Below are 23,531 nucleotides of genomic sequence, written 5' to 3'. Positions count from 1 at the left end.
AAACATTACTCTAGAATTCTCTGTGTAGCCAGACTTTCAGTTCTGACTATTCTGTTCTATCTCTAGTCTGATTGCTCAAGAGCACTCAGTGCAGAGGACAATGGAGATGTGGAGGTAGATGGCACATTTGTAATAAATTTAGGTCCAAGTGTCATCAAAAACAGTGAGTAGATTTTCTTTCTGTATAAATGTATGCCTCAAAACTGAAAAATGCTAAAAGAGAAAGAGAGAGAGAAAGAGAGAAGATCATATGGAGGTTATAGTGATTCTTACTTGCAGAAATTGCTTGAAGTGTAAATTACATACCTTGAGCAGAGTCTATCATCGGTAACACAGTATTATGAACACATAGTAACCACAAAATTTATATTCATTTGCGTTATCTCATACTATAAGCAAATTGAAGCATGGCCCAAGTGACTTAGTTCCTGGCACTCAGCTGAGTGAGTTCTAGGTTCTTGGCTCCATCCCACTCATGGTGGGCATTTGGGCTGTGGAGTAGTTGACGACAGTGGATCCTGCTGTCTCAAACAATATCTTTTAAATGGTCAATAAATACAAAATATTTCATAAGTAGATTTTTCTGAAATATTCTTATGATTTGGGGAAGATCTTGCTATTTTCGCAGCTTAGTAAATCTTACAGAATTTAAACAGCCTTGTCAACAACCAGGGTGAATGATTGTCTTTTGCATTAGTATCTTAGACACAGAAGGCTCAAGTCTGTAGGAATTAAATCACTTTGTGTAGAAACAACTTAAGCGGATTCCACGTATGTATAGGACAATTGCCACTCCTACAACCATTCGACAAGTAGTAAACATTTCTAATGCAGCTTATTGCTTCTTCCTAACAATTAGATGTAAACTGGCATAATTTTGAAGAAAGTAAATAAGTGTGTATAAACTGTCAATGCCCAAAATGATGTCACAGGTCATAGGATTCAAATGGGTAGATTGTGGAGTTCAGAAAGAAAAATGATCTTTGGAGAATGTCTCAAGAATCCCTGGAATGGAGAAATTAGATGTCAATCTCCTGGGTGAGAAAGTTCAGGCTGATAAACACTAGAGAAAACAGATTTCCATACCAAGCACGTTCAGGTAAAGAAACATGAAAGAGAATGTCTATCAGTCAGAAATCAACTTTGAAGACTAAAGCCCCTAAACAAAAGTTTACCATGGGTGCCTAATGGCTAAAGTCCTTGCCCTGCATGCTATCGAATCCCATATGGAAGCTGCTTCGTGTCCGGGTGGCCCTGTTTCCCATCCAACCCACTGCTTGTGGCCTTGGAAAGCAGTAGAAGATGGCTCAAAACCTTGGCACCCCACACCCACGTGGGAGACAGAAGAAGCTCCTGGATCCTGGCTTCAGATCAGCTCAGCTCCGGCCATCAAGGCCACTTGGGGAGTAAATCATTGGACAGAAGATCTTTCTCTCTGTCTCTCCTCCTCTAGATAGATCCAACTTTCTAATAAATATAAATAATTTTTTTAAAAAAGTTCACCATTTGTTGGAAATCAGGATATAAAATGATCATGCTATACTAGTAAACCCTTATATGATTGAAATGTCAAAACATATTAACTTTCCTATTGAATATTGCAAAAAAAATTTGAAACAATTTTAAAAAATGAAAATTGTATTACTAGGATATTAAATTTCATAATTAATGAGTATCTTATTTAATACTAACAAGATTTCTTACCCGATTAGTAATCAAATCCTGTGGACGTTTCCAAGAATAAATTTTCAGTGATGCTGGTAATTCAATTTTTCCCTCAGGGTCTTCAAAAAAGTGCTGTATGAGAAATAAATTGAGGGTTTTTTTTTTCCTCTATTTTTTTTTTAGAGCAAAAAAAAAAAACCAGTAAACTTTAATATGAATTAATAAGCGCATGGATCTGGTAAATCTATAAGAATTTAGAAAGTATCTTGTGTTTGCCCTCAGGGCTAATTTATGAGGTATTTGGAGAACATTGGATTTAATGGTGTTGTATAAAATTAATGCAATCTTGAAATGTTGAACATTTCAAACTGATAGGAGTCCTTTGGAATGCAAATTACATGTGGTGTGAAAATTAATTGGAAGGACTAGAGGTGGCATATTTTTCTTTTCTGAGTTGAGAAGATCAGAAAACATTGATTTCATGGTCAACATCATCAATGTTAAAATTATAAACAGGATTATATGTAAATGAAACCTTGTGTCTTACCTGACTTTTGCTTATTAATTTTTAAAATTAATTTTAATATTCAGAGATAATTACTGCATAGGCTTAGGAGAAACTACGCAAAATAATAGAGGGTTTCTGTGTTCCTGTTCTCCAGTTGTTTCCAACAGGAACATCTTGAAAACACAACACGGCAGCAACAATCAAAATACAGACATTTGCACAGTCAAGAACAGGACAGTTCCATCAGCCCAAGGGTCTATCCTATGTTCTTTCAAACAACACGAGTGCCAATTTCTCCTGACTATAACTAGGTCATTATTTTTTTTTAATACCTGCTGTGGGTCTAGAATGATATTTACTTCAAAATGCTAGCATCCTACTAAACAAAAAGGTCATTTTAAGGAGCAGCCTGAAAAGTGATGACTGTGAATAAAATGCTAGATAAACCTAAATTATCTCTATGGGGGAAAGGGAACACATAAATTTCGCTGTTAAAGATAGAGACAAATATTGCTTTGTGGCTTTCATGGCAAACATATTTTTGCCTTAAAGCTGATGTGGCTTGAGGCCATTGTGTTATGATTGGGGGCAGTATCTGAGTTACAAACCTAAATTTGGTATTTAGTTATAGTATTTGTTGTCATATTTAAGACACTAGGGTAACATGAATGAAAACAGGAATACCTCAGTATTCAGTCAAACAACCCAATGCATCAGTTCTTGGTAAACAGGCTGAAGATTCCAGTTGTTATGATAAACTTGTTAAGTTTCCTCATGTGATATTTTTGGGCTTGTAAATATAAATTTAGTAGTATTAAATTACACAATTCAGAAATAAAAGCAACTTATAGCTTGATTTCCATCAGTTTATTTGGGTGTCAGTTTTCAATCATTTGGTTCTGTTTGGCCTAATGCCTAGTCATTTTTTAACTGAATAAGATAATATATATTATATACATCATAAATATGTGCTCTAACTATTTTTACTGTACAATTTATTTGGCAGGTGGAGTACAAAGTGAACTTGAAAATGATTTAAAGACTTTGTTTTGACCTTACATTGCATAGAATGCTGTAAACATTCTAAGGTATTATCTAGTATCCAAAGTTTTAGAAACAAAAATGTCAGTGAATTTCTCAGCAAATACCCCTTTGATTTTGGTTCCTGTTTTAGTTGCTTTGGCAGCTCCAGACTGTAGCCTTTCTCTCTCCAGAACAGAGAGAGTAACACAGACCCCAGGGCAGTATGTCAATTTGCTCTCTAAACTTTAAATATTGTTGAAGGAAATTAAAGGGTGCATGGGTAGGTATTTGACCCTCATATATTCAGAAATTCATGGTTATCTGTCTGTGTCATTCCACTTTAGGCCTGTTGCTTCCAGTATTTAATCACATACTTCTTGGTTCGGTTGGCCCGTATCATTCTTTGCTTACCATGATTTAGCTAAAGAAATGAGGCATCACTCTGGTCTTACAGGGAATGGTTAGCTCATCTGAGAATAATTTCCTGATGACTATCCTCATCTCTAAAAAGAAGGCTGACATTTTAAAAAGTTTAAGAATACCTGCTACAATCAGAAGCTTGAGACATGAATCTTGGTAAAATATTGATGTTGTGAATTAGGAATAAGAGCTACAGCGTTGCCATCTCATAGAGATGCAGTCACAAGGCTTTGAGGCCATTCACTCTAGTGAAGAGGCTGTTGCATGGAGAGCCATGAATGCTGAGGTTGTGGGATAGTCCTGGGTTTGGAGAGCAAGGGATTTGTCCCGATGTTACCATTTTGTAGCTTGTTCTAGTGTCTCCTGTCATTGAACGTTGTGGTGGAAGAATGGGATGTTGGCCAGTTTCTTTTTTTTTTTATTTGTTCTTTTGTTGGCCAGTTTCAAAGTGTTGTGCTTCACCAGAGAACACGTGTTCACAAAGAGAGCTGGAAGTTATGCACTGGTCCTTGCTGCAAAGGTCCAGTATCTACTTTGGGACATGTTATTCAGCCAACCCAATCAGCAAATGCCCAACCAAAACCGGAATGGACTTCAGCTGACCAGCACACTTGTTACTGCTTCAATTTCTGATTTCCACTCCCTGCCTCCTCCGTGCCCCTGCCCTGGCCGGTCCCCCTAAAGATTCTAACAGGTATGCCCCTGCTTTGACAACATTGCTCAACCTCCTAGACCTCTGCAAAAGTTTTTTTTTTTTTTCACTTTGATCTGATAAAGTAACCTAAACATCCTAAAGCATTATTTTTACATTCTATTTTAAAATTTTCAAAATGATGTTTCTGTGTCGTCCTGTTGACCCTTCACACTTTGGAGGAACTCCCATCGAGACCTCCCCCAGGATTCTATTGCTCAGTGCAAAAATTGTACGAGGTATCTTCCTGATGTGAATTCTAATGTTGCACACGTGTGTACACACACACACACACACGCACACACACACACACACGTCCATTGTTTCTAGTTGCTGCTGAAAGGCATGGAATAGGTCAATTTTCATTTGAACATAGAGGACCCAAAGGCTCTTTGATTCTAAGTGTTCGAGAATCACATTAGGTATGGGAAAAAGAATGTGTTCCCCAAGACACTGCTAATTTGGAGACTGCTCAAGTGCTAACAGGGTCAGCAATTATTTAACTTCATTACATATTTTTTGAAGAAATCTCTGGGATGAATCATGCAGCTTGTGAATATGTCAACACAATTCAAATGTTAAAGTGTGCCACTTTTGGAATGTTTGCTAAATATAGAGGTATCATCTTAGTCATTTTGTCAATTTTAATTATGTATTGAAAATTGCTTTGTGTCAGATTTATGTTGTGTTTCGAGTGAGATGCTGTATCAAATAAAGAGGCGTATACATAGGCTACATTCCTTACATGTAACCTACAACAGTAGCCACAACAAAAGATTATTTACAAATGAAGTCGGAATTTTTACATCTTACTGGAAAATGTAACAACTCAACATAGTCCCAATTTCAGGAACACGTGATATTTTCCTGATCAAGGTAAACTAAGGGCAACTAAGAATTTTACCCACATATTTTACCAGGATATTGAGTGAGACCTTTTTGCTATCTCACAGTAGTGTCTTTCAAGAAAGAGGCAACAACTCTTTAAGTCCGGTGAAAAGTTTCATTCTTTAAATTATCCTTTGCACTTGTCTGGTTCCTCACTCTGTCCACAAGTTATAGCCTAATATACTCTAGCTCTTAATGTCTGTCTTTCACTGTGGCCCTTTGGTCCAATTTTCTACTATTTATCCCAATGCTCAGGCCTGGAAAGGTAAGGAGGTGAAGTAAACTAAGACAGAGTCCCTTCTCATTGGAGCTTGTGAGAAGAACAGAGGCAAATGAACAAATCTTACTCCATCATACAATTCAAAGCCAGAATGAGATCTAATCCTATTCAAGTTACTCACATATATTGGGCTTTTTCCCGATTTGTCCTTTTCTTTTCCTCCTTTGCCAGTGTCCCACTTTTCTGTGTTGATGTCGGCTTCATTCCACTCTGGCCAGATGGGAAACTTTCCCTTCTTTTGTTCATTAAAGCCAGATTGTACATTACCAAAAGGGTACTGGCTAGAAATGAGGGCCGATGGCGTTGAGGGGCACAAGGGTGTTTGGGGTGGGGGGAGTGGAAAAGAGGGAGAAAGAGAGAATTAGTTTTAATTAAAATCATTGAGATAAAAATATTGGATTAATTGCATGACATTAACTTAATTATCTTGTCAGCAGTCACATTCAATACAATATTTAACAGTCATACTTCTTCCCAACAGCTGCCACATATTATGGCAGTAGATAATGAAATGATTCCCACAAGATTATTCTATCAGTATTTTGGGGCAGTAGTTTCTAATTATTAATAAAGGATAAGCAAACATGAATACGTAGCATTATCAGGGACATGCAGCAGTTGTTGGCATATAATACACAGTCCAGCAACCATTTTTATACTTACAGTATCAGTTGTTTTTAGAGTATCAACACAGATGTAATTTAAATTTTTTTCCAATGTAAAAACACTATGTGATCATGCAAACGAGGCTAATAAGAAAACCATCCTTTTATTTCAGACTAAACTAACAACAGCTATTTTGCCCCTCAGACAAAAATATATGAGACACATTTTCCTCTAAATAAAATCATTCTGTATATTATTTTATAGTCTCCACTCTACATCTATCATCATATTGGTAATAACTCTCATGTTCAGAAACATTGACCTAAATATTAATTTAGTAATCAGATGATATTTATTTGTCTAGGGCATGATTCAGAGAGAAAAGTGGAAATGTCTGGGGCTGAGTCATCGGTCAGGCACTTGCTGCCTATATTGTTCAGTACACAGCATAAAGTAAGGAAAATAAATAAGCATATTCAACAATGAAAGTTATGGAAAAGTTTACAACATGAGAAGTGAAGCGAAAAATCGCTACCAAGAGATTTTAACAGATTAGGTTCACAAAATAAAAGTCTGTAACAAGATAATATTTTGAAAAATAGCTGAAAAAAGCGATGGATTAAGATTTGTGGATACTTACAGAAAAGTAACAAACATGTCCCAGAAGCAGGAGATAGAAAATATCAATTGAGTATCAATAGAGAGGAAGAATATTCCAGATGCATCGAGCACGTGGGAATGTTTTAGGAATAACAGACATCAGGGCGGTTGAAGCTATGTGAGAGAAGTGGAGGGCGGAGGAGATTCATTCAGAGATGTTACTAGACATGTGAAGACCAGGCAGGTGACCCAAGCCGTCCGAGGGGAATGCAGCCCTGCTGGGGCTTTGCTACTGCTTCAGAGATACCAATTTTGGATTTTTGATTTTCAAACTCCAAGACCATAAATTCATGTAGTTTTTGAGATACCGAACTGGAGGTATTTTTGTGACATCAGCAATAGGAAACAAACAGAGTAAGGTGGGAGAAGTACAAGGTGACATCTTGGAAAACAGGTAGAGCAGCTTCCTCAAAACTGAAAGAATATATAATAGTACCAAATGTTCACCAAGCGAGATGAAGTAACATCAAGTAAATGTTGAACTCAGAACAAGAAGCAGAATATCTCCTTCAAACATCATCTCCTTGAGTGAAATCTGGGTGAAGCTTTTTTGTGACTAGCCCATCTTTTACAGCCATGTCCCACCCGCTTAGCACCAGGTATTTGTTTCATTGCTTTACTATTTATGTGCTTATTATGTGTCTTCACATCTAGGATCCATGAGTACCACAGTGCTCACAGCATTGGCATTGGATGCTTTCATTTCTTCCAGCTTCAGCACCTGGAAGGCACTTGGAAAAATTGAAGCTCTACCTGCTTATCATTTGTTTATACAGAATAAAAATGAACGTCATGACAGTTTCTGTGTTTTTTAATTAAAACTGCTCAAGGTGTTCTATGTAGGCACAGACGGGCCAGCTTTTCAACAATCAATTTTCCTTTCACCATTTTAGACATTTGGTTGTTCTGCGGGATGGTGTTTGAGGCAACAGAATATGGGTCGATATGCTGTGTTCTTATAGAACAGGTTCATAAACATCTTCTGATATACTTCCCGCTTTGCTCCTGCTTGATGCATGGCTGATTCCACTGAGGATGCCTTAGAAAATGGAGTTAAATGCAGGATGGAAGGAGCCAAGGACACTTACGAAATACAGGCAAAAGCACAACTGAACAGGTGATGAGACCCTGGTACGACCAAGAAATGTCCTTTGCTATTAAGTCACTGACATTTTAGTGAGTGTGAATTACTAGCCTTGACTGGTAAAATGATTGTAATTATTTTCTTAGGATTTGGATTTCTTCTCCTAGACCTTTAACCATTACAAGCATACACATACTCTATTGCTTTGGAATTGCTTCTATTTTTCTTTAGGTTACTAAACGCTTCATGTGTCATGACTTACGTTTGCATATCCTTGTACTATGAGACTATGCTTCTAAAGAAAACACAAGGAGCCTAAAGATACTGTAAATGCAGATTTTAAACCAATGAAAATTTGTTAAGAATGTTGCTATTTTTAAAGGAAAACCTTTTCTTCCTACCCTAATGTTAGTAGGAGCAAAGCTTGTTTTCTTATAATCTCTCTATATGCAAGTGAGTCTCCTCCCTCACCTTAAAACCACAGATTGAAATCTTGCAAAGCCATGGCCGTTCCTGCAGTCGGAACATTCCTTTCCTCTTCATTTGGGTTCAATATCTTCTCCTTCGTATATTAAAATAAGGCATTTCAGTTTCAAATGGATGAGACTTCCCTAGAGTCATAATATACTGGTCTTCAATAACCTCCTCACTTCTGGTTCCTGAAGACATTTATCCCTTATTCAGGAATTTCTAAGCATTGTTAATTTTCAAAAACATCAATATGTGATGTTGCTATAAAAATATTCTGAGACTGTGTGCATTATTAAGAAATATGCTTAAACAGTGTACGCTAACAAAAAAAATAAGTATGACTAGATTGGTTCTCAAGAAAAAAACAGAATTTCATAATACAGAAAAATTAATGAGCAAAATATCACATTTTTGTTTTCTCAAGTATTGTCACAGCATACAGATAAAAAGAAACTGGTAACTTCATAGCCATCAAAATCACAATTAAATTACTCATCTGGGAAGAACAAAATCCTAAAACATTTTTGGAAGGAAGATCTAATTTCTTAAAAATACAAGGTTCTACTAAATTGTGTTTTGCTTCCCTCCTCATTCTGTCAAGTGTAAGTAAGTGTTCAGCTCTCTCCCTTAAGCTGTTATGTTGTGTCGCTAATTGGCCTACTTTCTGTGGAACACATCAAGTATGTTCCCTACTGTATGGAAGAATGCTTAAAAAGGCTTTCATCAGAAGTGCCTTCTGCCAGCCCAACACATCACCTTTGGTGCTGCACATACAATATAAACAACGCACAGTTGTAGCTCCGTGTCAGACATAACTTTTAGCGACATAAATATTGTTCTTGAAACTTTCAGTATTTCTTCAGAGTGTACTGACAGATGTTTCTCATGCTCATAGTGTACAAGAGATTTTTGAAGTTTCAAAACACTTCATTGCTGGGCTTATCAAGTCTCAGAAGAAAATTTTAAAGCAATAGTAATTAAGAAAGTTTGGGGCTCTGGTAATACTGTGCAAAATCTTGCCAAAGTACAGAAATTGAAAAGTTATGGAAACATTGGAATTATTTAGAGTCAGAACAGAGTGTGTGGGTTTGAGCTCCAGCTCTGCTTCTGCTTCTCTTGCCATTGCAGACCCCAGGGACTAGTGGTGATAGCGCCAGTAGTTGCGTTGCTGCTATATAATCTGTATTGGCTTTCTGTCTCCTTTTTTCCACATTAGCCATTGCACTGCTTGTATTTGAGAAGTAAACCAACAGATGGGACTCTCTCTCTCTCTCTCGCCTTGGTGGATGAAGGAATAATATATTGCTTTTGAAACGATTATAATACATATACCCAATATTGGAAACAGACTCTACTCTGGTACTGGATTACTGTGCTGCAGGTCCACTGTCAATCCATTCACTACTTAGCAGTTGAATTAATGAAAGGTTCTCAGAGAGGGACCAACAGTCGACAGGAGAACATTCAGCGGCTCTTTGCCAAAGTACAAGGAAGTACTTAGTATTGTAGCATTTGTGAGGTTTTCACTTCATCTCAGCAATGGGTAGGAATTATCCTAGAAGGCTGTCCGAATTTCAAAGAATAATATGCTCCAAATAATAATACTCCAATGATAAAAATACTCCAAATAATAAAGCTAAAATAATAATATGGAGAATAATATGCATATGTTCAAAATATCTGCGAAAGGCGAAGCTAAATAAATTATGAAGGAAAAGAAGTAACTTAAACCATGAAGGGCATTTAAATACAAATATCAAAGAAAAGATAACACTCCCAGCAGGTGAGACATAATGTAGTAAATTTAAAGGTTCTTAAGATGGATGCATTTAAAGTTAAAGTTCTCTTAAACAAAAAGGAGCAGGGCAGTGGTCAGTGCCCTATCCTAGTGTCTATATCCTTGCCTTGTACCTGCTGGGATCCCAAATGTGTGCTGGTTCATGTCCTGGCTTCTCCACTTCCCATCCAACTCCCTGTGTGTGGCTGGGAAGGCAGTAGAGGATGGCCCAATGCCTCGGGACCCTGTTCCCATGTGGGAGACCTAGAGGAAGTTCCTGCCTCCTGACTTCAGATTGGCTCAGCTCTGGCTGCTGCAGCTACTTGGGGAGTGAACTAGTAGAGGAAAGAGGTTTCTCTGTGTATCTCTTTGTCTCTGTATATCTGCCTTTCCAATATAAAAATAAAATATTTGAAGCAAAAAAGAAAGAAAAACGAGGGAAAGTCCATGCTTTGTAATGATAATAGGAAAATATTATTTTAAAAATGGGAAATTCAGTAAGATTTGGTTGAGTGAGATTCTCCACTGATTCTTTTTCATGTGCCAATGTATTTTTACATGAACATGGAAATATGGTAATACGTTGGAGTGGCTGGTTTTAGTATAATAATCTGAACAGGCACATTACAGAAGTCAGGTAGAAAGATGTTGCCTGCATCACCATGACTATGGATATCTCCCACACAAATGAGAGAGAAGGATGTGCAGTATTTGGGCTCAGCTCTATGTCTGCCAAGGTGAAGCCTAGGGCCAGGAGAAGTCCCAAGGCCCAAGTGCAGCACTCATGGACCAGGTCTCTGGAAAGCCAGAGAACAGGGGCTTGCTCCACTGCTCCTTCTCCAACTAGGAGCAGCACAGCTCAGAGGATGGCTCTAGTTGTCAGGTACAGAGTTTAAACATGAGCAACTGGGGGAATGGTTACAAGACTCTATGTCAGGGCAAAACCAAAGACTCTGTTCTCTACCCAGAGTCAACCAACTGCCCAATTTGCAGCTTCATTTGTGGTTGAAGTGTCCTGATAAAATGGGATCTTAGTCAAATTAAAAAAAAGAAAGTCTGATTTACAGGTGCATGCTCTATAAAAAGAAAGAAAACTTGAAAGTATGCAACTCTTAGATGCCAATCATAGATGCCAGTTGCAAGTACCATGGCCATACCACCTGTCAACACCCTTCATACTTTAGGATAACCCCCCCAAAACCATGAAAGGAGACCACATTCTCAATTGGCCTATTCTTCTCTGGAAACATTTTTTAATAAGCTTTGCTTTACTATCATAACCTTAATATCACTGAACTGCGATTCCTTATTCTGTAAGGGACCAATCACTGGTGGTGATTTTTGCTGCCGCTTACCCAAGTTGCTGTCAGTATGTCTTTTAGATTACAGTATGTTCAGCAGCCAGCCACTGGCTGTCCTGCCTGCTAGGGGGTTCCCTTGTTGTGTGTTTCATAAATCTAACTCAGTTCACTCTCCTTGATTGTTCTGATGAATTCTTTAACTACTTGCAGTGCCAGCCTGGATTGATCTTTGCAGGCAGTGGCTGACCATTCTTAGCCTAGGTGATTCTGGTAAACTAAAAGGACCCATGACCTTTGGGCCTTCCAATTCACCTTAGTGACTTCCATGTTCCCCACCCATCCTCTTCCTTTTTGCTTCTTTTTCTTTTTAATTTTTACAATGGCATAGCTTTATTTCATTTCACAATCATAATTTTTCAAGTTTATTGGGTAGACATTTAAATACACAGCAAGTAGGAAAAACCTACTATTCCTCTTCTGAGGAACATTTAAAATCTCTTGTGTTATCTGCTGTCATTGTTAACTTCCCACTGCTTGAAAAAGATAAGTCTTAAAAGTCAAGATTGTTGTCCTGAAAAAGAGCTGGGAGGTTGCTGTCTCCCATATTTTCCATCTCCACAGCTGAGCCTGGAGCCGTCTTGGGTGTGACAGATAACATAACAAAATGGTGTTTGTAGACATGGGAGTCAGATACCTGCCCATACTAAGAAGTAACTCTGCTCTCCTCTTGTAGTCTTCAATCCTCTTTACCTGTGTAGGAGGACAGTCCAAATCCAGTCCTTTAAAACTTTTACTCCTATGTTTCTTGTCCTGCCAAACAACCCCCAGGCACTTTTCAAAAATCGTTCAGATTGTCCTTCCCATCACGCACTCAGCGAGTAAAAGAGGGACAACGTTTTCTTAGGCGATTTCTTAAGTAGCACATGCAATGAACATAACTGGCTCTCCATGACAACTGCGAAGCTTTGCAATTTTAACCTTGGTGATTTTAAGTCTTTTTTCATCCACAGTTCTTATTCTTCTCTGAAGCTTGAATAACAGGCTTCAGGGTGCTTAAGAGCAATGGACTAGATAAAAATTTCTGGTACTTTGAAGCGTAAGAAATCAAACAATGTGGATGTCACTGGACCCTGACAATAAATAAATATCCATTTAAAAATCCCAGTCATAAAACGTCCCCATTACTGATGGGAATAACCTGTGGCCAGTGGCATTCTGCCATTTCCTAGAGTGGAATGCGTGTTGCAGTAGCCCTCGCATTCCCATCGGTTTATTCTCCCAGTGTATTGCAGCATACTGTCACAGCTGTGAACATTCATCTGCCCTGCTCACCCACTGGTTCTTCACAGTGTATTCTAATAAAGCCAACTCCACGCGCTTCTGTTAGTGTTCCACTGATGGTGAATTCTTCTCCCTCTTCCATGACATGGGCTTCAATTGGTCATTTCCTGAGACAAATGAAGTTAGCTACAGGAGGCCGAATGAATTAGTGAGGTTTCCATGTCTTTTATGAGACCATCCAGGCCTACTGAGGTCTTGGCCACACCTTCAGGTGGGCGGCACCAGCATTGCCTGCCCATTTTCTAACTAATTAAGAGACCACCTGTAGGTTCCCTGCCCAACAAGGAGGGGTAAGGGAATGCTTCAAATCCCAAGATCTTACCTAAAACTTTTGGTGTCTCTCCCTCCCCTTTCGAGAGGCACCCCACCTCCCTCTTTCTCTCTGGAGGTGCTTCCCCTTTCCTCTCCCTTCCCTGCTCACCTGGTCCTTTCACAAATAAACTTTTCAGTCTGCAACAGAGTCCCGGCTTTTTATTTCTATACTAAGCTGAGGAAAGAGCCCACCGGGCGTTACTGGTAGCATTTTACTTCAATATTGTAGGTTCTCTACTTGAATGTTTTGGCTTTAAAGTTCAGGAAAAGTTTTGCTGTGATTTCTACTGTTTACAGGTACTGTTTTACCAAAGCAGGTACTTGTTTATGTTTTTCATCTTGCAGATCCCCTATGGGACTGAAAAGCGAAAAACCAAGAATGTCCTCTGTAGCTTGTCCCCATGCAAACAGTATAATAATTACGCTGGAACCAAGGGAAAAAGAGTTACAATTTGATAATTTGTGCTGTCTCCAAAGATGCCTCTTTAGTTCTTCATGCCCATGCAAGCACCTGGAGGGAATGCTTCTTTGCCTCCACGGGGGACGAGGAGGGTAATATATAGCCATAATATACCCTGCACTTTTGGGGCGACAACTCCCTGGTAATCATGACTGGCAAGCTGCAGATAACAATACAACAGATTTTGATTATTGCAAAGCAGCTATCAATCTCTGGTGGAGTTCAACACTCATAACTTTTTGGTACACTTTGGTAACACGTATTATTACCCCTACCTGAACCAATTATTCCAGCTTCCATTGGACTGGGGGAAAACTACTGGGATACCTATTAGCCTTATACCTTGTTAATCCCAAGAAAATCACACCGCATTGGGCCCTGTAATCCCATTAATTTCTTACCTATTAATTCTTTCTATGTCTGGACCATATATGTTCAACCTTGCTTGCTTTACCTTTTCCCAGAACTGCATCAATTCCAAGGACAGCTTTTACTTGGGTTCCCTGGGTAGGCATTGTCAATGAACCCTCCCTGCTTAAGAGGCAGTGAGCAAGGGAACTCAGAGTATCCATCAATATACTGGATCATCACTGGAACTCCCTGAGGTATTGGGTTCTGAGACGTATGTCAGGCAGAGAATTAGACATGAGCAACCGGGGAAGGCCCTCAGACCCTCCTCCAAGGGTGATTCCAATGACGCTATCCTCTGCTTTCGCCACCTGAGACCACTCACTTTGTGATTTAACTTGTGGTTAGAGTGCTGTGAGACAACAGGAGCTCAGTCAAACCAGAAATGTCTGGTTTACAACAACGCGCACAGAGGGAGCTGAAAGATATGCAGTTCCCAGATGTCAATCAAAACTGCCAATCATGAACATCACAATCACATCACCGGTAGAATGGCCCTATATTTCAGTATGAAAGCTCCAAATCAGGAAGGAAGGGAGGAAGGAAAGGAGACTAATTCTCTTTAATTTTACCCCTTCCTCTTCTGTAATGCACTTTAATGAACTTTGATGCATTATTTCTACATTTTCATCTTATTAAACTCTAACTCCTTATTTTATCAGCAAAAATAATTGAGGCAAATTGGCCACAGCCAGTGACATTTTATGGCCAATATAGCAGGAAAGAAAGCACTGGGTTAAATGTGGCAGAGTAAGATTGTTCATGGCAGCCTAATATAGAAGGGAAACATCTGCTGTTCCATCTCAGGAGATCAAATTTGAAATAATGGAAACTCAGTCTGGCAAGAAAAAGATAAGTTAGAAACCCCGTGGACCCCACTCACACCACAAACATTTGTGATGTTTATTTTTGAAGATCCCTGAAGTTCTTGCAGACCCCAAGAGGTAAAACTATTTTTACAAACAAGTAATAGGATTATATAGAAAATTTGATGATATTTTCCAAAATAGAGTTATAATAGAGTTCAACAATGTCAGATGATAAAAATAACATGGAAAATAAACTGAACTTATTTCCCATTCAAAAATACAATTTCCAAAGGCACAAATATATTATTCATGATTATGTGTGATACATAATCTTCAAGACATTACACTAAAACTTTAAAATATTGGAGAAAGAAATTAAAGGAGCACCTACATAAGTGAAGAGAGATCATATGCAATGTTGAAAGACTCAATTCTGTTATGACATCAATTCATGCAAAATGTCCAACAAATTCATGATAATTACTCCCAGCGAAAATCTCTGTAGGTTAGTCTAAATATGTAGGAGCACAAAAATTTTAGAGTAGATAAAACTACCTTGAAAGCAAGAAACACTGAAGAACAGATAATATTTGAGTTCATATCTTAGCAGTAAAGTTTGATTAATTAAGACATAGAACTAGGGCATTGAGACAAACACCAAGGTAGTAGTGTGGAAAGGTAGGCCCCCACGCACATTAAGGACATCAAAACCACAAAGCAAATCTTGAGGGAAAGAATAAAATTTTCAACAAGTAGTGCAAAACAATTGGATATTCATGTGCAAACTACATTTTGATTCATGTTGTTCATTCTCTAAAAAGATAAATGCAAGCACACTTATGTGTATAACCTAAAACTACAAAACTTCCTGCAGAAGACTTTGGAGAGAATCTTTTTAACCAAAGGTAGTTCAAATAACACATCAAAGACACAATCCATAAAATAAAATCTGACATTGTCTTCACCCAAACTTAAAACTTTCCCTCCTCAAAGGACACTGCTAATAAAAATTATAAAGCAGCCACACCCTGAGCTAAAGTGTTTATGAAGTATGTTTTAAATTATTGCTGTTCCTTAAAATCCAAAAAAAAAAAAAATCCGAGGCTAGATAATTAAATCAAATTTCTATTAACATGCAATTGTACATTTTGATGGGATACCGTGAACTATTTCAACACATTTACACAGATTTGCCAGCCAGACCAGGTCATTACAGTTCCCATTTCCTCATGTTTTTTTCCTGTTTGTAGCCTACAATCTCCCTTCTTCAGACTTCTTGCATAGTGTGTAATACATTATTGTGAATTTTAATCTTTCCACTGTGTTTTCAGAATTAGGACTTGTTACTTTGTTTTTTTAAAGGTTTATTTCATTTTTATTGGAAGAAAGGAAGGATAGAGAGGAAGATCTTCTGTCCAATGATTCACTTCCCAAGTGGCCACAACAGCTGGAGCTGTGCGGATCCGAAGGTAGGAGCCTTTTCAGGGTCTCCCACGCAGGAGCAGGGTCCCAAGGCTTTGGGCTGTCCTGGACTGCTTTCCCAGCTTAAAAGCAGGAGCTGGATGGGAAGCGGGACCTGTGGGATTAGAACCCACGCCCATATGGGATCCTGGAGCGTGAAAGGTGAGGACTTTAACCACTAGAATACCACCAGGTCCTTAATTCATTACTTTTAACTGATGTCTTTCTACCTGCTAATCAAGCTCCCTTTATTCCTCTCTACCAAATCCTGTAGTCATTCCAGTTCAAATCCATTATTTCCTTAACTTTCCTGTGGGAGAAAGCATTCAATATTTACCTGTGTGTGTGTGGTGTCTTTCACTTAACACTGATCTCCACTTTTGTCCATTTTGCTGTAAATATTCAGATTTAATTCCTTATCATGCATGAGTAACATTTTATTGACTATCAATATCTGTATCTTTCATCTATCTATAAATCTATTACCTACACTTTCCTTATTTATTCATCGCTTCACGACCACCTATACTGATTTTATATCTTGGCTGTTTTAAGCAGCGTGCTGCAATGAATGTGAGGATACAGTTAGCTCTGTCATCTTCGGGATGCCTGGCCCGTAAGATGGGCTTGTTTTAGTTTTTGAAAGAATCTCTGTTCTTTTGGAAGTTACTGTGCTGCCCTGCCTCCTTATCAACTCCGTGTCAAGGATCCCTTTTCTCTGTATCCTTACTAGCATTTTTTATTCTAATTTGAGTGATATCATACCTCCCTGCTGTTTTGATTTGTTACCAGATGGAGAGTGATTGAACCACATAATTAATAAAGGATATACATGAATTATACAATATGCAGAATTTCCAAAATTGTCCTGCATGGATGAGCCATGATAATACCCAGAAGCTACGGATCCATTGCACCTGTGATTACACAGTGGTGAGTGAGCTGGCTGACCTTCTCACACGGGACCGCCTGGAAGAGCCCAACGGAGTGAGCGTCCCCCGAGGGGCTTGCACAAGCTGGCAGAAAGGCAGAGTGCAACTCAAAGATGTGTGGCACGAGAAGAACTCAATACACCTTGAATATGGAGTGGGATGTGAGAGAAAGAGAAAAAAATTGCAGCCCACTTCTGGGAACACTCAGGACTTCTGACTGCCTGCAGAGAAAGTGGCAGCTCAGACCTACAACTAAAAGGGGATGGGTTCTGTCAAAAACCTAGCAAATTTGGAAGTGCGTTTCCCCCCAAAATCTCTGGATAAATGCTTGGCCTACTTGACTCACTGGTAGGTGGCTTTGTGAAGCACTTAGAACTTACCTGAACCACCTGGCAGTTCAGTCAGTGTAAGCCCCTGGTAGTTAATGCAGCAATAAAAAAGCCTAATGCTGATAGGTGCCCCATATAATTAGTCAACTCAAAAAATGCCGCTACTACTATGCATCTATCACAGTGGCCTCCTTCAAAAGTTAAATCATGTAAGGGGTAGACCAGACTGTGCACAAGGATAAAATGAGGAATATAGGAATGATATAAAAAGTTATTACATATTGCTTCCATGGGAACCCAAAACAAATTCTTGAAATTGGGTGGCTTAAAAATATGCAAAATTTGGGCCCAGCTCAGTAGCCTAGTGGCAAAAGTCCTCATCTTGCAAGTTCTGGGATCCCATAAAGAACTTTGAAATGCAAATTAAAGAAATCCAGATGATACTACATAATGATATTATATGTGCCTAATCTTACAATATACAGTTAAATGTATTTCTACATTTTATAATAGATTTGATGATCAAATCAAATGTAATAAGTGATATTTATGTATATGTCCTTTCATAAGCTATTTTTTGGCTAATTAAATATGCTGCTTAATATATAAACTCAGACAAAAGTCAGTTATGGTTGCATATAATGAGATCAGCCTATGGTTTTATTAAAATATATTTTATAGTCCTGCTATTAATAAAATACTAATAAAATAGCTTTGAGACTTAAGTTCTTATTAGCCACATACTTCACAAGATGACAAAATAATTTAATTCTGAAATATATGAACCAAAGTGTGTAATACAATTTAAAAATGCACAAGAGTTATCATCAATGAAGACTTTAGTTGCTGGAAAGGTGGAAAGCCATTAGATATTTGAAGCAATTAGAAGGCGGCAGAGTCTGGTTTACACACACACACACACACACACACACACAAATCCATATATCCACTTTAATTAGATTATTTCATGGAGGCCGTTTCACCATAAGAATATTGACGTTTTAAGCAAATGAGAGTCTGGAGTTTTGCCATTGTTTTGTTAAGGCATGCTGTCCATGTAACAACACGCTTTTGCTCACAGTGAGGAGCAGTTTGTCTATGCAATGCGCAGTCAGCATGCCTCCATCCGGAATGCTAACATCCTGAAGGAACTGCAACCTGAATAGCTTTCTACAAGTGACTGCGTGTGAGTTCGGAGCACTCTGAGTCGTGCTCTTGATAATTAGAAACCTCTAAAAATAAAAATGACAGCTAAGTTGTTATGTTGCCTTTCATTTGGGTTTTCTAACATTAGTTATCTGGATATTTAAAGTTAAAAGTTCAATTGTTATTTATTATCCCTAAGACATTGTCCTTAATGTGTAAGAGGAACAGGATCCAGTTTCTTTTCTCTGGTATTTTGGAATAAAAGGAACGAATGGACATCCTGAAGCACAAAGGCAGACACGAAGACGGCAATAATGTACTTCGCTAGCAACGGAGAGGGGGCAAGAGCACTTCCTACCTTGAAGGTCAGCCTCAGCGACCTTTAGGTACGGATGCAAGCCAGAAACATGGAACAAAGAAAAGAAACTGAAGAGGTGTAGAGGCAGCACATAAAAAGTGCAAGACAAGATATGGCAGAGCCTGGTTAGCAGGGAGCTGGAGCCGGCTGCCCTGCGCACAGCTGACAGCTTCCTCTTCCTGTTTCGTTCCCCTCCTTTAGTATTTCTCCCCTCCTTCCTTTTATTCAATGGTAAGAATTTTAAGTGGGCATAACCTGCCAGCAAAATGGCATATGAAGACTAATCACAGCATCACACAATGAGCAAACTGGAGAAGAAAAGCCTCAACTGACGATAAGGAATTTACATTTTCTCCGTGGTCCCACCGGGCTGAAAAGGCCCTCAGCTGGGGAATGACAGCATGAAGACGCAGAGCCAAGGCAGACAGGCGAAAGAACACGGAAATCAACTGGGTGTGATGGGCCAAGGAGAGAGATGGAGAAGTCGAAGCTAATTGACCTTACGAGGTGACACATAAGATGGAAACGATTTTTTCCTAAAAGGAACAACACGGAAATAGACAAATTGCTGAGAAAACGATCACGTCTGATTTAGAGGAAAGCACAGTCAAGTGGATTCGCTCCCTCATACATGAGTATGGTTGCATAGTAAGGGCCTGGGATGTGATTTTAGTGCCTTAAGTAGGGGATGCTTGTTTTAAATGAACAAAGCGAAGGAGATAGGGAAGAAGGTAGGTAGAAGAAAGCAAAGTTACAGGACAGATAAAAGAGAGCTCCAGAAAAGGACAAAAATGTGAGGCTTAGCTGCTGGGCCATCGCTTCCGCCTACAGGCACCTGCACCTTTTAAGAAGAGGACCGGGAGAGCAAAGGAAGGAAGCCGCTTCTGCTGATCCCGCTCAGCCAATGTATGTGAAACTGGGGTATCTGTGGCTTCTGCTATTCCCAAGAAGCTAGAACTGACATAATACAATGTACAGTATGGAAGTACGTGAGATTCCACCTGCAACCACTTCGCCCGAGAAACGCAGCAGGTTTTCAGGAACCAGAACTGCACCTGCAAAGCCCAAACTGCCAAACTTTACACAACTCCAGCTGCTTCCCTCATGACCTTGTTCTTTAGCTACAGTGTAAAGTAGTCCCACATTCTTCCCAGATCCTGACCTGAAGTATGGTAACTGTAGGGCTTTGTCTCAAACTTACAATGAACGCATCTGCGTTTTTCTTTACAATGTTATGCAGACAGGTTCTGTTGCCAGCTTTTGTATATGGTCCTAATCCTTGACCCTTGATTTAACTCTTACCTGCTGAGAACTGAGACAAAATTAAAAACAAAACAAAATGAAACAAACACACAGACAAAAAACAGGTCACCTTTCTCCCTGGTTCCTCTCCTTTTGCTTTTATAACTATTCATCTTTGAAGATCTTTGTCCTTTTTTTTGTTAATAGCAAGCATATACATGCACCCTCTTTTGAGTCCATGGACAGCTCCCCTGAACACCCTGCTTTTCTGAAAGGGTGGTACTTTGTTACAGAAGAGGAAGAGCTGAGGGGCGGAGCTGGGAAGCTCTGATTTCAGGCACTGCCTCCAAAAGTCTGTGCCTGGTTGCCAGGTACCCTAGATTGCAGGCTCACAGCTGAGTCAATATAGGCAGAAACGATAGGTGATCTTTTGAGAATTTCAACGAAGCAATAGATACGAAATTCTGCTATTCACCAGAGGATAAAATAAAAATAATTACAAAATATTTGGACTATACCATTAATTTTGGCACCCCCACAAAATTGCAAAATATATCTATTTATACTTTTAAAAAACATCATATGCTAATTCAACCTTAAAAACCAGCATAGTTACATCCCCAGAGGCTGGAATTAATTGGCTCAAAATACCCTGAGTACTTCTTTATGATGTCCTGGAAACATACGTATATATATTTCATCAGATGTTAAAATGAGAAGCTTTCATAATGCTTCCATCCAATCTTTCATGCTACCCAAATTTATCAAAGGCATATTTTAATTGGTATGGGGGGGACTGTTAGTTATTTTATCTCACTTTAAGTGACATGAGCACTTTACAGATTATTTCAATGAATTCCATTTTTCAATTATATCCAGCCTAGAAATGTTAAAAGAATTTTAAACTCCACTGAGATATTCTTAGATAATGATCTTTGATTGAGCTACTATTTGTTTTTTCCAGAAGTAGTGGCAACCGTATTATTAGTTTCAAGCAATAAGTTCCATTATGTTTTTTTGTCAACAATGAAGTATTGCTTCCATGAGTTTGTAAGCTAAATTTTTTTAAAAAAATTTTCTTTCACTTATCTAATACACTTCCATAAATTTTGACGGAATCATTTCTCTCTCAATGCTAAAATACAATCAAACTTGGGTAATTAAAACAAAGATTTTGCTGACAGATATTTCTTCAACTATGTCAAATTTCAGTGAATTAATTAAACAAATGAATCAGATTAATTTCTGAGGGAAAATGAAAAGCTGCCTATGTAAGTATTAAAAATGCTTCTTTCCTGATGAAACTGGACCTTTCAGTAGATATTTCTGCATTGACAGGTACAGAGCTAGCATTCATGTAACATTCTGATCTGTGTCCAGGGTTCCCCCAGGAGCTGGGATGACCTTGGCAGAGCTGCTTCCCTCTGGGTCCTCACCGTTTCCCTTCAGTTCCAAGTCAGAGGATTCTATGACTTTGTTCCCATGCCAGGTTTACAATTCAACTCAATGAAACTACACTTGGGTACTTACTAAGCACACACTGGGCCAGCTCTTGAAAAGAAGGCAAAACAAGATGAAGCTCTCATAAATATGTCATTAAAACTTGTTCACACATTGTCCCTTATTTGCTCAGCACAATGGCGTCATCACCGTGCATCATCACGGATTATACTGTCGTTAAGATCGGGAACTTGGCTTTTTAATGTCTGATCACCATCAGCTTAGAGATGTGGTCTCTATTCTGACAGTGCCAAGGTCAGGCAGTCACTATGATCTCAGAACATCACCTGCCCTTGCTCTTCTGATGCTTACTTCACCATAAATTCCAAGTAATCACTGAATTATCCTTCATAAATGATCATTTTGATATTTAAAGCCATTCATAGCTTCCTAGTATACAGAATTCAAATTCCCAAACTCTCATTCTGTTGCACCCTTGGCTTTCTGTGACCAAAAAACGTATAATCAGACCCTTGACCTCAGGCGGCACTGATGACTTTTTGTGCCCCCAAACACCATTCCCATAACTCATGCCAACTCACTGCCCCGTGCCTGTCAGAACTGCAGAGTGAAACTACAGGCAGAACTGAGAAAATGAGCCGTGACCTTGAGTTGCTTCCTCTACAGTTGTCTGTTCCTCCTCTTACCAATGCCCGCTGGTGTGGACTGTGAGAAGAGCCCAGAGCCAGGCACCTCCCTCCTCTGTCTTGCTATGTCAGGGCTTTTTTCTTTTTCATGTTTCTGCAGGCAGAGGACCATGTTACATACCGACTTCTGTTGCCTGCTTCCTTGAATCAGTTCACTCTTGCACATCTAATAACCAAGGACTCACTCATTTCAATGTTGCACAAGGCATTTTTCCCTTTATGTTTATCCCCCTCTCCCACAGTGTTAATCATAATTCCGTTTTTTTAGGTGCTTAACTCAGACATCAAGATAAATTAGCTCACGGGCTCTGAAATATTTCATTTTGGTTTTGAAAGTGACTTTATATTTTGCTACTATTGTAAGTCTAAAAGCTTGTATATTTCCTATTAGTTCAATAGATTACCTGCTTGTTTGTCATCTTGACAGTGCTATCAGAGATAAAATAATATTTTGTAAATACAAACACCAACATTGCAGCCTTATCTCAAACTATTGCCAATGACATCACACTGATGAGAGTATTTTGCAGTGTCCATTAACTTTCAAATTACTTAGAATTGCCTATTATCACTTTATCCTCTATGGAATGCGTGTCTCTGTCCTCCTCAGATTTTTAAGTTAAAACCCTAACCCCTGGGGGATGCAAATGAGATGCTGGGATTTGGGCATGTAAGTAGGTTTAACAGAGAATAAGGAATTTGTGACAGGATCGGTGCCCTGTATTGGGAGAAAGAGAATAGGCCTGTTGTCTTCCCATCAAGGGAGGGAAAGCTAACTGCGCATGTGAACCACAGAGGAGGCCCTCCCAGGGTCTGACCGGCCACGTAGACTGATCTTGAACATGCAGCCTCAGAAATAGGAGAAATAAATTTCTGTTGTGTAAGCCATCAAGTCCATAGTGTTCTGTTATAGCAGTTAGAATGGACTAAAAAATAGCATCCAGGTACTGATTATTCAAGTCAGAGCTTGTAACATTGCTGTCTTCCTCAATGTATCTGTCTGATCCCACAGGTGTATGTCTCTTCTTTAAACTTTGCTCACTTCTCACTAAAGCAAGTCAATCATCCAACCAATAAACCACCTAAAATTAATTTAATCATGGTGCTGAATGTTTTATGCAACAAGATTACCTCGCTTATTATGGACTTCTTAAATAAAAGCCTGATGAAATCTGGCAGATCATGGAAGTTTAGAAGCAGAAGTGAAAATGG

At 38.9% G+C, this 23,531-nt stretch overlaps 1 protein-coding gene across 1 annotated transcript in view; it reads right to left on the bottom strand.

Annotated features, from left to right (window-relative positions):
- ADGB (androglobin) overlaps window positions 1–23,531 on the bottom strand; it is a 177,325-nt gene that overhangs the window by 131,989 nt on the left and 21,805 nt on the right. Inside the window, exons 2-3 of the mRNA XM_040965667.1 lie at window positions 5,597–5,756; window positions 1,705–1,797 (exon numbers count right to left, since the gene is read on the bottom strand). Coding sequence (XP_040821601.1) covers window positions 1,705–1,797; window positions 5,597–5,756 — 253 coding nt within the window. The remainder of the gene's footprint in view (window positions 1–1,704; window positions 1,798–5,596; window positions 5,757–23,531) is intronic.

The sequence above is a fragment of the Ochotona curzoniae genome, unplaced genomic scaffold (assembly GCF_017591425.1).
Source record: "Ochotona curzoniae isolate NIBS_2020 unplaced genomic scaffold, NIBS_Ocur_1.0 scaffold_3890, whole genome shotgun sequence".
NCBI classification, from domain to species: domain Eukaryota; kingdom Metazoa; phylum Chordata; class Mammalia; order Lagomorpha; family Ochotonidae; genus Ochotona; species Ochotona curzoniae.
The sequence above is the reverse complement of the archived record's forward strand: the minus strand, read 5'-3'. Positions and strand labels throughout refer to the sequence as shown.